A 14,563-nucleotide genomic window follows, 5' to 3' on the forward strand; every position below is an offset into this window, starting at 1 on the left:
TAAATATTAAATTTTGCATAGGATGTACATTACCTATTGAGGGCAATTTGCAAAAACCATTTACCTGGGTAAAAGGCTATTTTATCCAGATAAGTGGGTTGTTGGCAAATTACCCTCCTTCTCCCCCCACCCCCCTCCAAGTGGGCACAAGTAAGTGCTGGTAGACAGTTCTTTGAGTTGTCTGTCAGGATTTGCTGTTTTACTGTGACTGTAGCTGCTCTTTGTTGTAGAAGCTGGTACCCTAGGTGACCTGTCTGGTTTGCTTAATGATTAAGCCAGCTCTGTCCTGGGATGAGGAGGAGACTGGGATTCTTTATGTGACTTCTCTAGACAGTGACAGCTGGACACTATATCAACTCCATTATACACCTCACTCATTCCACACAGACTAATATAGGGGAGGATGAATGAGTGTAGTGTAAGGCAGACATTGGTATAGGGAGGTCAGGAGAAGCTGAGGTAAGAGACGTGCAGTGGAGGCAGAACAATAATCAGGCAGGACACATTGAGTGGACGAAGGGAGGAAGTTAGTGAGGTATGGATGAAATGAAGGTTTGTGAGGGAAATGATAGGGTGCAGAGTACAGTGGACTAGGAATGCCATATTGCCAGAACTAAATCTCCAGGACACTTTTCAAGTAACCACAGGGCTGGCATTCTTTTTTGGTGTCTTGAACTTGTAAAGTGCTATTCAAAAACACACACATACAAGATTTCTGGAGTACTTCATTAGCAGTTAAGAAGAAGCCAAATTCAAAATCAGCATCAGTGCCGAAGCCTCCTATAAGCCAGGATCTGCACACACAGATTGTATCTTTCTATACTTTAGCAACCAGGTGAAGCCCAGGACATGGTAACCCAAAGATGAAATGACAGCCCTACCACCAGGCAGATTAGGTATCCGCCTACGGAGGCAAAATTCATGGGCAGACAGTGCAGCGGTGGAACCTTTGAGCACCTGTGTATGCTTAAGCCCTGTCAGATACCACTCCTCTGACATGAAGTTTCTATCAGAGAGCGCAGTATGTGGCAGGGCTTGAGTGTGTCTGGATGTTCAAAGGCCCCATACCATGCTATATTTTGATATAGGCTTGGGCAGAACATGGAAATAGTGTGGAAGGTAGAAGGGTGACGGGAAGGGGAAAGATGCAGAAGGGTTGGGAAACCTGAGGAGGGGGCAAAAAAGGCCAGATGCTGGACATTGGGGGTGGTAGGGAAAGGAAGGGATGATATAGGATATGGAGGATAATGTGAGATGCTGAATTATGGGGGAGGGGTCAGGGAAGGGGAGATGCTGGACATGGGAGGTAGTAAGGAAGGAGAGGAGGAGATACTGGACTATGAGTGGGGGGGGGGGGTAAAGAAGAGGAGATGCTAGACTATGGCTGAAGTTTTGCTTAGGGTGTCAAATACCCTTAGGCTGGTCCTTATGGCAGCTATAGATCTGTGTGAGTTTTCTTACTTCTTTGTCCCATAAACCCAAGCAACTGCAATGTTCTCTAGGATGACCACAATGGTGAGCGGCAGTGTGGCTGAATAATCGTCAAACATGGACACAAAGTAATTTCCTGAGCGCTGCACGAAGATCAAACCCAGTAGGAAGGCGCAAACACAACAGCTGACTGCAGCATTTGGAAGAGAGAAAGAATAGAAGGAAACAAGATCATTCCCATTACTTTAAATACAGTACCATCTTTTCTCTCCCATGCACTGAACAGATTCTGTAATTAATGGGGGTCCAAGAAGCTCTGTAATTGGAAGGGCTGGGAAGAAACACTCTGTGGTAGAGGTGGAAGAGGTTCCTCACCTGGTGCAAGTGGGTGGAGCTCTGTGGTTGGAGTAGGTGGAAGAGGTCCTGTGATTGGTAGATGTGTGAAAGGCCCTGTGATTGATGAAAGTGCAAGTGACATAAGAATTTGTGGAGATGGGAAGGCCTCTATGATTGGTAGGGTAGTTAAGATTCTGTAGCAATGGAAGTGGGAAAGGCACTGTGATTGGTGGAATGGGGAAGTTCAAGTAGGTGAGCTGGGATAGGCCTTATAATGATGGAGGGCTGGGGAAAGCTGTGATTGTTGAGTACAATGGTGCAGGCCTTATGATTGGTGGAAGTGGGAGAGGAACTACCACAGGTAGAGATAGGAGAAGCTTTGTCATTGGTAAAGATGGGAAGCACTCTGGTGGGGGTTGTTGGGCTTTTGTAATTGAGGGAAATGGAAGAGGCTCGCTCTGGAAGAGATTACTTAATGGAGATGTAAGGGATTCTGATTCTAGAGGATTTATAAATAGTGGAGATGGGGCAAGGTCCTTTAATTGGTATTGGTAGGGAAGTGAAGTTTCTGGGGCTGGTGGAAGCAGGAGAGTTTTTATATTTATTTGATTCTTGCTATACCACCTTTGTATAACATAACCAAAGTGGTCTTCATATTACATACAGATACTTTATCTATCCCTAATGGGCTCACAATCTAAGTTTTTTGACCCGGAGCAATGGAGAGTTAAGGGACTTGGCCAGGGTCACAAGGAGCCACAGTGGGAATTGAACCCAGTTCCCCTGGATCTTAGCTCACTGGGCTAATCATTAGGCCACTCCTCCAGTCCGATGTTGGTTGGAGATATAGGGGTTTGTGATTGGTGGGCTAGGAGAGGCTCTGTTGATTGGTGGAGGCGAGAGAGACTCTGGTTAGTAAGGGTGAGAGAGGTGGTGGGGCTTCATGATTGGTGAAAGCGGGAATATCTAAATGATTGATGGGGCTTGGGTACCTCTTTGGTGAAGATTGGTGGTGATGGAATTGTAGGATGAGAGGGGTAATCTGATTGGTGAGCATGAGAGGAACATAAGCACCGCCATACTGCGAAAAGACCAATGGTTCATCAAGCCCAGCACTTACCTGTGAAGATTTCTTTGCGCACCTTGAACGTGTCACTGATAGGAGTGATTATCCCTTCCATGGTTCCAATCATGCTGCCTAAGCCCAGATTTATGAGCATCAGAAAAAACATCACAGACCAGAAAGGAGAGGCTGGGAAATGGGTCATTGCCTCAGTAAATGCAATGAAAGCCAATCCTGTTCCCTGCACAGCCTGTATGGGAGAAGAATGAAAAAATGCATTACATCTAGGCAAGAAGTAGGTTTTCTACTTCCCTTTTAGTTACTGCCATTTAACAATGCTCATGGTGACTCACACTAACTATCATTCAAGTTATGCTTAGCACTTTTACAACTAAAATTGAAATAATTGAATTAATTTTAGCAGAAGTTCAATTTCAATTTTGTGTGAAACAAACATATGCATAGTGTGCCCTGTCCAATCCTCCAGATGCTTGTGCTGAATTCACTCCCCCACCCCCTTCCATAAGTACATAAGTAATGCCATACTGGGAAAAGACCAAGGGTCCATCGAGCCCAGCATCCTGTCCACGACAGCAGCCAATCCAGGCCAAGGGCACCTGGCAAGCTTCCCAAACGTACAAACATTCTATACATGTTGTTATTCCTGGAATTTTGGAGTTTTCCAAGTCCGTTTAGTAGCGGTTTATGGACTTGTCCTTTAGGAAACCGTCCAACCCCTTTTTAAACTCTGCTAAGCTAACCGCCTTCACCACTTTCTCCGGCAACGAATTCCAGAGTTTAATTACACGTTGGGTGAAGAAAAATTTTCTCCGATTTGTTTTAAATTTACTACACTGTAGTTTCATCGCATGCCCCCTAGTCCTAGTATTTTTGGAAAGCGTGAACAGACGCTTCACATCCACCCGTTCCACTCCACTCATTATTTTATATACCTCTATCATGTCTCCCCTTAGCCGTCTCTTCTCCAAGCTGTATAGCCCTAGCCTCCTTAGTCTTTCTTCATAGGGAAGTCGTCCCATCCCCACTATCATTTTAGTCGCACTTCGCTGCACCTTTTCCAGTTCTACTATATCTTTCTTGAGATGCGGCGACCAGAATTGAACACAATACTCAAGGTGCGGTCGCACCATGGAGCGATACAACGGCATTATAACATCCTCACACCTGTTTTCCATACCTTTCCTGATAATACCCAACATTCTATTCGCTTTCTTAGCCGCAGCAGCACACTGAGCAGAAGGTTTCAGTGTGTTATCGACGACGACACCCAGATCCCTTTCTTGGTCCGTAACTCCTAACGTGGAACCTTGCATGACGTAGCTATAATTCGGGTTCTTTTTTCCCACATGCATCACCTTGCACTTGCTCACATTAAACATCATCTGCCATTTAGCCGCCCAGTCTCCCAGTCTCGTAAGGTCCTCTTGTAATTTTTCACAATCCTGTCGCGATTTAACGACTTTGAATAACTTTGTGTCATCAGCAAATTTAATTACCTCGCTAGTTACTCCCATCTCTAAATCATTTATAAATATATTAAAAAGCAGCGGTCCTAGCACGGACCCCTGAGGAACCCCACTAACTACCCTTCTCCATTGTGAATACTGCCCATTTAACCCCACTCTCTGTTTCCTATCCTTCAACCAGTTTTTAATCCACAATAGGACATTTCCTCCTATCCCATGACCCTCCAATTTCCTCTGTAGCCTTTCATGAGGTACCTTGTCAAACGCCTTTGAAAATCCAGATACACAATATCAACCGACTCCCCTTTGTCCACATGTTTGTTCACTCCTTCAAAGAATTGAAGTAAATTGGTCAGGCAAGATTTCCCCACACAAAAACCATGCTGACTTGGTCTCAGTAATCCATGTCCTCGGATGTGCTCTGTAATTTTGTTTTTGATAATAGCCTCTACCATTTTCCCCGGCACCGACGTCAGACTCACCGGTCTATAATTTCCCGGATCTCCCCTGGAGCCTTTTTTAAAAATGGGCGTTACATTGGCCACCCTCCAATCTTCCGGTACCACGCTCGATTTTAAGGATAAGTTGCATATCGCTAGCAGTAGCTCCGCAAGCTCGTTTTTCAGTTCTATCAGTACTCTAGGATGAATACCATCCGGTCCAGGAGATTTGCTACTCTTCAGTTTGCCGAACTGACCCATTACGTCCTCCAGGTTTACCGTGAAGTCAGTAAGTTTCTCCGACTCGTCCGCTTGAAATACCATTTCCGACACCGGTATCCCACCCAAATCTTCCTCGGTGAAGACCGAAGCAAAGAATTCATTCAGTCTCTCCGCTACGTCTTTGTCTTCCTTGATCGCCCCTTTTACCCCTCGGTCATCCAGTGGCCCAACCAATTCTTTTGCCGGCTTCCTGCTTTAATATACCGAAAACATTTTTACTATGTTTTTTTGCCTCTAATGCTATCTTTTTTCATACTCCCTCTTGGCCTTCTTAATCTGCGCCTTGCATTTGCTTTGACACTCCTTATGCTGTTTCTTGTTATTTTCAGACGGTTCCTTCTTCCATTTTCTGAAGGCGTTTCTTTTAGCCCTAATAGCTTCCTTCACCTCATTTTTCAACCAGGCCGGGTGTCTTTTGGACTTCCGTCTTTCTTTTCTAATTTGCGGAATATGTATGGCCTGGGCCTCCAGGATGGTATTTTTGAACAGCGTCCATGCCTGTTGTACAGTTTTTACTCTCTCAGTTGCCCCCCTAAGTTTTTTTTTTACCGTTCTTCTCATTTTATCATAGTCTCCTTTTTTTAAAGTTAAACGCTAACGTATTTGACTTTCTGTGTACAGTTACTTCAAGGTTGATGTCAAAACTGATCATATTATGGTCACTGTTATCAAGCGGCCCCAGTACCATAACGTCCCTCACCAGATCATGCGCTCCACTAAGGACCAAGTCTAGAATTTTTCCTTCTCTCGTCGGCTCCTGCACCAGTTGCTCCATAAAGCTGTCCTTGATTTCATCAAGGAATTGTATCTCTGTAGCGTGTCCGATGTTACATTTACCCAGTCTATATTTGGATAATTGAAGTCACCCATTATTATCACTGCTAGTATGACCATTAATTTACCAAATGAGGCCTATCCTGATCTGGAAAATTAAAAAAATATGCCCAATAGTTTGGTTCCTCACATCAAGAAGGAGTGGATCCCTTCGGCACTGCCTATCTCAGATTGGATTCTTGGTCTAGACTATGATGACTCCACAGCCAGGGCTGGAACCCTCAGGAATACAGTCACACACAATGGCTTTTGGTGCATAAGACTCATTTATCTGGCGAACCATCATACCTCTCCCTTCTATTAACCCCTTATTCTAATCTCTTCAATCGTCTTCTCAGAATCAGTTGCTCATACCATCTTTTTGGGAAACGTATATGAACACACCAGGAAAGTGATTTTTCTCAGTTTACACTTCAAACATTCAAAATAGAACTTATGATTTTTCTTTCTTAGGTGCATTCTCTTAACTCTACATTTGCTATCCACAGAGATGGACCTGATTGACTACACAGCTCTGAAGCACCTTCCCTTCCCTTTTTCCCTACCCCCATCCTACCTAAATTGTAGTTCTACCCTCCATCACTTTCTAGTCACGTGTTGTTACTATATTAACTTGTGATATATTAATTTCAGTTTCTTCCTCAATGTAATTTTTTTTTTTTAGTATGTAAGCCACCTAGGCATATGTTTGATGGGTGGGATAGCAAATCCTAAATAAGCTTGATTTCTCAAGTCTGTTCACTCCATAGGCTGGACACTCTAAACACCAATCACTCAGAGCTTTACTATAGTTCCTTTTGATCCCTGTCCCTAATGGGATCTACGATTCAGTGCACAGTACTTTTCCCTCTTGCTTCAGGGTCCCTACAGCCAGTTCCAGATGTGGCTTTTCAACACAGTCACTTCTTCTTAACTCTCGAGGTTCCTGCAGTCTCTCCCCAACACAGCTTCACAGGCTTAGTCGACACTCTCTTAACTTAAGGTTCTAAGGAAATTTGTCCCTATCTCACTGAAGCCTCTGCTTCTGGCAAACACAGGGCAGCAATCTCTGCTGAGGGCCACTCCTTTTCCCTAGCCTCTCCCCAGGTACTGCAGCTAACGGGAACACACTGGAGGATTCTTTCACTCAGGGCCTCCCTGATGCATTCTGCTCCAGGACATTTAACCACCTCCCAGCCTGAGCCCCATCCCTCTTACTCAGCCTTTGACATGGTAGGTTTAGCGCCACCTGCCATAAGGTGGTTAAACTGCAACTTCAGTAATTTCATAATTCTCAAATCGTCCCCCATCAGTAGAGCTGACTCTTAAATTTAGGCTAATAAATTAACTTGTGGGGTAGATATTCCCACTGGCTAGCTCTGATGTTGATATTCAATGGCATTTAAGTGGATAATGCTGTTGAAAATCAGCACAGACTGTGGCACAGCTATCTGGTTAGTGCCAGGCTGCTCCAGGAGTAGATTAGTGGCAGGATGGAAAAATGGATGTGCTAACTTTATTCAGGCAGATGCTGCTTTTAACTCCTAACCCTTTCTCACTTGTTCAGTACCCATGTCTGTTTTATAATTCCCACCTTAGTAATTCCCTTATTTGTCCTGTTTGTCTGTCCTGATTAGATTATAAGTTCTGTCAAGCAGAAACTGTATCTTTATGTCCAGTGTACTGCGCTGCATACGTCTAGTAGTGCTATAGAAATGATAAGTAGTTGAAGTAGTCTTTGGAATTCCAGAATCTTGCTTCTCTTTGTCTTTATCTCTTATTTGTCCTGTTTGTCTGTCCTAATGAGCTTGTAAGCTCCATCGAGCAGGGATTGTCTCTTCATGTTCAGTGTACAGCATAGTGTTCAGTGAATTTAAAGGCACTGACAGCCACTGGTTGGATCTAACCTGAATATTTTATTTATTTATTTTAAAACTTATAACCTGCTCAATCCACACTGTTCTAGGCAGCTTACAATTAAACATTCACAACATTAAAAATAATAATAATAATAATTAAATATCCAATGCCAAGCCTAATCCAGGCAGCAGTGCTGAATATCCAGGTCAAAGACGGCCATCAAAAGTTCTCCAGGAGACGGCCGATATTCAGACTAGTGTCAGAATAACTGTAGGAAGCCTCTCTGCTGTCCTGACTTTATCTGGGCCCTTGGACCTGGGTTAGCAGACTGAAAATCATACTACAGTGTTTAATTAAATTAATAGGGGTTTTTTTGGTACTTCTCTTCAGAACCCAGTGCAGTGATTTTAACATTTGGGTAACCCCTTTCCCATTTCTCCCTATGTCAAATTATCCTGGGGAGCATCTTCTGATTTGTTTGTGTTTTAGAACATAAGAATTGCTATCAGATCAAAGGTCCATCTAGTCCAGTATCCTGTTCCCAGCATTGAGAGTAAAGGTCATGGATTTGATATACTGCCTGTGAAACAACACAATTTACATTTATTATATGTAGGTACTTGGTACAGTGGCCAGTCCAGGTCACAAGTACCTGACAGAATCCCAAGGGGAAGCAAGATTCCAAGTGACCAACCCCCAAGTACAAGCAGAGGCTTCACGGACTTTACCTCCAGGATTGTATCCAGATCTTTTTAAACCTATCTATGCTAACATTTTCATACTTCTTTGTCACTTGGTTTCTCGACTATTAAGAAGATACATTATAAAAGTGTTTTAGCCGGTTCATTCATATACCAGTCTAGTAAAATATGAAACTCTAGTTCAGTGCAAACAGAGTGTTTTCTTTGATAAGTATCTAAATATTTGATTTAGCAACTGCTTTTCTTGATTCCTGTAACTATTATTATCTTATTGTAACCCGCTTAGATTCTTCGCTGTTAGAAGTGGGATATAAATGCCGAGAATAGACTAGAACAGAAATTGTGTATTAAGTGAAAAAATATTTTCTCCTCTTTGTTTTAAAGTATTAATAACTCATGGAGTGTCCCCTAGTCTTTGAACTTTTTGAAAGACTGAACACTCAATTCACATTTATCCATTTCACTTGACTCAAGATTTTGTACATCTCTATCATATCCCTATTCAGCTGTCGTTTCTCCAAGCTGGACCGCCCTAACCTTAGGCTTTTCTTTGGTAATCCCATATATAGTGGTGGCCCTACCATTAGGCCACCTGAGGCAGGGGCCTCAGGCGGCACTCTTTCGCAGTGGCATCCACCCCCATGCCTGCTGTGCTCTGACATTGTGCCCCCTCTTCCTACCCCAAATTTACCTTCTTTTCTTGCTTTCCAAAAGTAGGGCGACAGTGGTTCCCATATGCCGCTCTGCTGTTGACCTCTTCTCTCTTATGGCCCGTCTCTCTGACATACTTCCTGTTTCCTTGGAAGCGGGGTGGGACCCAGTAGAGAAAAGGGGCCGGCAGCAAGGCAGTATATGAGAATTAATGCCGCTTCAATTTTTGGAAAGCCAGAAAAGAAGATAAGTTCGGGGAAGGAATGAAGGGGGGTAGATGTCAGATTGAGGGAGGTGACCATCCCCTCGCCTGAACTTCCTCTGCTCATATAAATTAAATTTTAATAATCTAGCCCCCCCCCCCCCCCCCCACCTACCCAATATTCAGCTGATGGCAGCCAGCATTTTTTAAAGCTATAAGCATTGCTGGTTAAATTAATCCTGGCATTGAATATCCGGGTATGGCCACTGGGACTTGTGTGGGGGTGCAGGTCACAGAATACTATCAGCAGTCAGGTGCAATCATTTACCCCACCCACTCAGCTAATTCTAAAGTTAGTCATGCTCTTCTATGACAGCAATTGCAGACATAACTGCTAATACAGAATTTGTGCTTATTCTGCATCATCCCACAGCTTAACTGTAGGTGACCTGTAGCGAGTTTTACCCCCTAAATGCTGAAAGGAGTTACTGAACACCTTATTAAGCTCATCTTCCAGCACACAGGCATCCAAGCGCAGCTCCTGAAAATGATCCTCCTTCACAGTCCGTATGACGTTGTACATTTCACTGTAATCCTTGGTTGTCAGGTGGGAGAAGTTTACATGAGGTGGGATGAGATCGTGACTCAGGATTCGTAAGTTCAGGTATTCTAGAATCTTCTCAGCATTCCTATCAAGAGAAAATCATGGCACCCCATAAGAAAAAGTCATAATAGAACAGTTACAGGGCTTCTCCACTGAAAGCCATTTGCAAGAAACATTTTTCAGAGACAGTTCTACTAAATGAAGGATTTAGGAGACATTTTACTAAATATATAGTTAGAGATTCTTCAGATATTGCCACATGAACTGTACTATCAAAGCGGCTCCATAGGAGACAGAGCTGGTACACTTTTCTCTGACAACGGCATTGAATCTCTCAGTCAGACAAAAGTTAAGTTTAGCTTAGGATGCTGTTCAGATACCAGACACACCATTTCTGGAAAACACAGCAGAGTTTCAGTTACACTGAACATTTTGGAAACTGAAAAAGTTAATCTCGCTAAAATGTGAAGTTCTGTGGGGAAGTCAAAATAACATGCATTAAATTGTGTTTATTACACAGTAACACAGTAAATGATGGCAGATAAAGACCCACACCATCCATCTAGTCCTGCCCAACAAGGCAACTAGAGCTGCACCAGCCACCCCTACTTAAACAGTGGCTGTCAAGTCTCCACCATGCCAACCACATATAGACAGCCAAACACGATGGAGTCTTGGTTATAACCCTATAACAACACCAAGTATTGCTCACAGTATTCAACTTGCCAGTCAAGACGTCTTCTCCCCCCCCCCCCCCCCCCCGAGTTGCACAGCACCCTCACTTGCAGCATGTGACAAAGTGATCTACAACACTGGAGTTGTCAAACCTTCATCTATCTTTTGCCATTTGCAGGACACAGACCGTAGTCTGTCCAGCACTCGCCTCAGTTCCCTCAGTGCTAGAGTTGCCAAATCTTCATTAGTCTTTTGCCATTTACATCATAGTAACATAGTAAATGACGGCAGAAAAAGACCTGCATGGTCCATCCAGTCTGCCCAACAAGATAAACTCATATGCGCTGCTTTATATGTATACCTGACCTTGACTTGTATCTGCCATTTTCAGGGCACAGACTGTAGAAGTCTGCCCAATACTAGCCCCACCTCCCAAACACCGGCGCTGCCACCCAATCTCCGCTAAGCTTCTGAGGATCCATTCCTTCTGAACAGGATTCCTTTATGTTTATCCCATGCATTTTTGAATTCCGTTACCATTTTCATCTCCACCACCTCCCGCAGGAGGGCATTCCAAGTTTCCACCACTCTCTCCGTGAAAAAATACTTCCTGACATTTTTCAGACTAATTCATGCCAAAGACATTAACTTAGTTGGTCAAATATTCCACTTTAGTATTTGGAGTTTTTTCAAAGTAAAACAAAGCAAAAAGCTTAACATCATATATAGGGACTGACCCAACACAGAACGTGCTAAAGCTTAATATCAAATATAGGCCCCTTTTACTAAGCTGTTAGGCACAGATGTGCACCTAACACAGGACGTGTTAAAACGTTCTGTGTTACTTTTAGCATTTGTGAGTGCCAAGCACATGGTATTTGTATAATTATCATTTTGGGGGTGAGGCATGGGTAGAGAATGGGAGAAGAGTGGCTGTGGAAGCGGTAACCAATTACCATGTGTAAATTAGTGTACATTAAGTGGTTACTGCAGAGTTACTGCAAGAGCCTAAACAGGAAGCAGTAAGGGCACCCAGGTTAGTTTTCTTTAATGGTAATATTAGCAAACGACCATGAATGGAGCAAATACAAAAATGGCTTTTTCACGGCCTCACAAGAAATGGGCTTAATATAAGGGAAAGATCCATGTAAGGGTGTCCTAAGCCCATAGCACAGCTTTGTATAAGAGCCCATATATAGTAATGTTAATAAATAGACCAGGATTTAAGCGATAGCTAACAACCACCTCCGGTGGCTTTTGAAAGCCCATCTGATCCCCATATCTGGGAACTGCTGTTCAGTACTGCAGACTTTCCACTTCAGGCAGCCTGCAGAGAAGAGGGGAGGGCAGAAGAAGGGAACAGAGCAATAATTCTTTCCTACTCCCTTGTGCTGCTCTGTCTTCAGTCCTTCCCTGTGTTGAGAAAGAGAAGAGGGATGGCTGGACAGATAGATCAGCTTGCAGTTAGTGATTCCAGGAGTCGCAGACACCCTGGAGCACAAGTCAAGGAGCTGCGAGTAATTTCTTTACACTTGATAAGGTACCAGTTCCAGGAGGGAGACTTTTTGAAACGTTCTAATTTCCCAAAGCAGTGTGGTAGTTTTACTCCCTGATGTACCAGGATCAGGTCTACTGGAAAAAGTAGAATGTGGGGGTCATGGAAAGTAATGAGTATCAGAGTCAGGTCTGGAGGAAAGGTGGAGTGTGGGAGTAATGGAAAGAAATGAGTATCAGGGTTGGGTCTGGGGGAAAGGTAGAGTGTGGTGGGCATGGAAAGGAATGAATATCATGGTCAAGTCCGGGGGAACATTGGAATCACCTGTAGAAGAGAAGGGAAAGGAGAGAGTGCATTGGCATGAAGGGAGATAGAGCAAAGAGGCTGAATGAAACTGAATATGTGGCCAAAATTTGCTGCTTGGTTTCTGCAAAAACTTTCAGTAGCAGACTTAGGAGACTACCAAAAAAGGACGCAGCAGGCATTTTGAGATTGAAGCCAGCATAAGCAGGAGCAACTATGAATTTCTCCTGCCTATGCCGGCTCCAATCTCAAAATGACTGCTGCAACCTTCAGCGGAGACAGCGGGGCACTGCCCCGGTTAGGCCACAACACTACTGGAGGCCCAAGTGTAGGGGCTCACAGGTGGGTCCAGGAAGGGGGGGGTCCTCTTGTTGCAAGCAGGAGGAGGGAGGGGCAGCTCTTCTTGTTCAGGGAGGGGAGATGTATCAGTTTCAGCCAAAAATGCACTGGTATTTTTGGCCAAAAACCAAAAAGAGGCCTAATATGGATTTCTGTCCAGTTTCAGTGCCAAAACCAAAACTTGTTCGGCCTCTAATACAGTGTTTGCATGTGGTGCTCTTTGCATGGGTTTCATTAGTAAAAAGAAGCTCTTGCAGAAGAGAGCAAAGTGATCCATGGGACCTGTGAATGCACACCTGCTCACGGAATCCATGATAACTTCTTTCCATGTTTACCATTGACCAGGTGCAAGAAAGGAGATGAGGGGAGGAGCAAAGAGGAACAGACGGTAGAGGTGTACAAATGGCGAGATCCTGGGCAGGTGTAGAAGTTCCCTACCCCATCATGTCCAAATCCAGTCCAAATGAAAATAAATGACTAAAGAGTTCGAGTTCATCCCCTTGAACCTAATCTACTGATCAGAACTGAATCACTTACTCCACTACACACTTTTCATTCATCACATTGGCCTTGAATCCGAGCACAGCAAACACCACCAGGGTTGCCAGGACTGATGTGAAGAAGTTAATGAAGGAGACAAGAGCCGCATCAAAATGACAGTTGTTGTCTTGCTTATTGTAGCTAGAAAATGCGATGACTCCACCAAATCCCAGTCCCAGAGCAAAGAAGACTTGAGTTGCTGCTTCTCGCCAGACTTGGGGATCGAGCATCTTTTCCACCTGCCGAGAAATAGCCAAGAGTAAGAGAGAGAATGAAAGAAAGAAGCACGAAGATGGAACAAGAAGAGAAGCAAATGGAATAGGATAAAGACAGAGTGAAGGAAAGGTAGTGAATGAGGTATGTACAGAGGAGAGGTCATGCCATTATCATGGAGTACAAAAACTATAGAGACATAGAAGATTAAAGACAGACAGACAAATATCAAGTCAGAGAAAGAGCAGAGACAGAAAACAGGTGACATCCCACCCTTTGTCCAATGTCAACAGAGCAGTTCACCATACAAAATGAAATTAAAAACAGTTTTATAATTATTAAGCTAATGACAAAGAGGCATAGTGTTGATATCCTGTTTCATGAATCTGTACACAGGAAGCTTGGAATCTTACCTTTGGAGTTAACATGTGAAGAATGCCATCAATAGCTCCTCTCAAAAGTAGCCCCCGAACAAGGAAACAAACCAGAACAACATAGGGAAAGAGGGAACTGAAATACATCACCTAGGAATAAAACAAGGAGAGATTAAAGAAAAGTCTTTGCCTTCTTCATATCTCCATCATTTCTCTTAAACCTAACTCACTCTTCTTGTGCCATAACCTCTTTATCACACCTAAATCCCCTCCTCTCTTACATTATCTGTTCTCCCCTTTCAACTTTTCCTCCCAGCCTATTCCTTTTTTTTTTTTTCTTACATTCATCCACCACCTCATGCAACTTACCCTTAAATCTTATATCCTTTAACTGTTAAGCCCTCAATAACTTAATGATGAAAACAGCAGACTGAGAATCATTCAGATCCCACTCCTTGTGATGTTGAACCAACACCAAGGAGTGAGGAGACAAGGATGAGGAAGCCAAAGCTGGATGGTGTAAATAAGTCTTTATTACTTCCAAAATACTGCAAGTGCATTGTTGAAAGACTCGATACGGACGTGTTTTGGCTGGCGGGGCTTTGTCAGGAGCCTTGACAAACATAATGCAAAAAAATGTAGGAATCAAATGAGCTACAATGTTATTAGCATCAATCTGAGCTATACCATGCATCACCATCAAACATCAAAGGAGGACTGTTTTGCATGCAAAACATCCTTGTGATGTTGGACA

At 43.5% G+C, this 14,563-nt stretch overlaps 1 protein-coding gene across 7 annotated transcripts in view; it reads right to left on the bottom strand.

Annotated features, from left to right (window-relative positions):
- The window catches only part of SLC6A17 (solute carrier family 6 member 17), a 39,793-nt gene that overhangs the window by 10,048 nt on the left and 15,182 nt on the right, over nucleotides 1-14,563 (bottom strand). For 6 of the 7 annotated variants that reach the window (XM_030221244.1, XM_030221249.1, XM_030221245.1 and 3 more), the window contains exons 5-9: nucleotides 13,849-13,959; nucleotides 13,220-13,461; nucleotides 9,763-9,955; nucleotides 2,888-3,080; nucleotides 1,462-1,621 (exon numbers count right to left, since the gene is read on the bottom strand). In XM_030221244.1, the coding sequence (XP_030077104.1) occupies nucleotides 1,462-1,621; nucleotides 2,888-3,080; nucleotides 9,763-9,955; nucleotides 13,220-13,461; nucleotides 13,849-13,959 (899 nt within the window). The remainder of the gene's footprint in view (nucleotides 1-1,461; nucleotides 1,622-2,887; nucleotides 3,081-9,762; nucleotides 9,956-13,219; nucleotides 13,462-13,848; nucleotides 13,960-14,563) is intronic. The other variant, XM_030221250.1, reaches the window with a different exon arrangement.

The sequence above is a fragment of the Microcaecilia unicolor genome, chromosome 12, assembly GCF_901765095.1.
Source record: "Microcaecilia unicolor chromosome 12, aMicUni1.1, whole genome shotgun sequence".
Classification (NCBI taxonomy): Eukaryota; Metazoa; Chordata; class Amphibia; order Gymnophiona; family Siphonopidae; genus Microcaecilia; species Microcaecilia unicolor.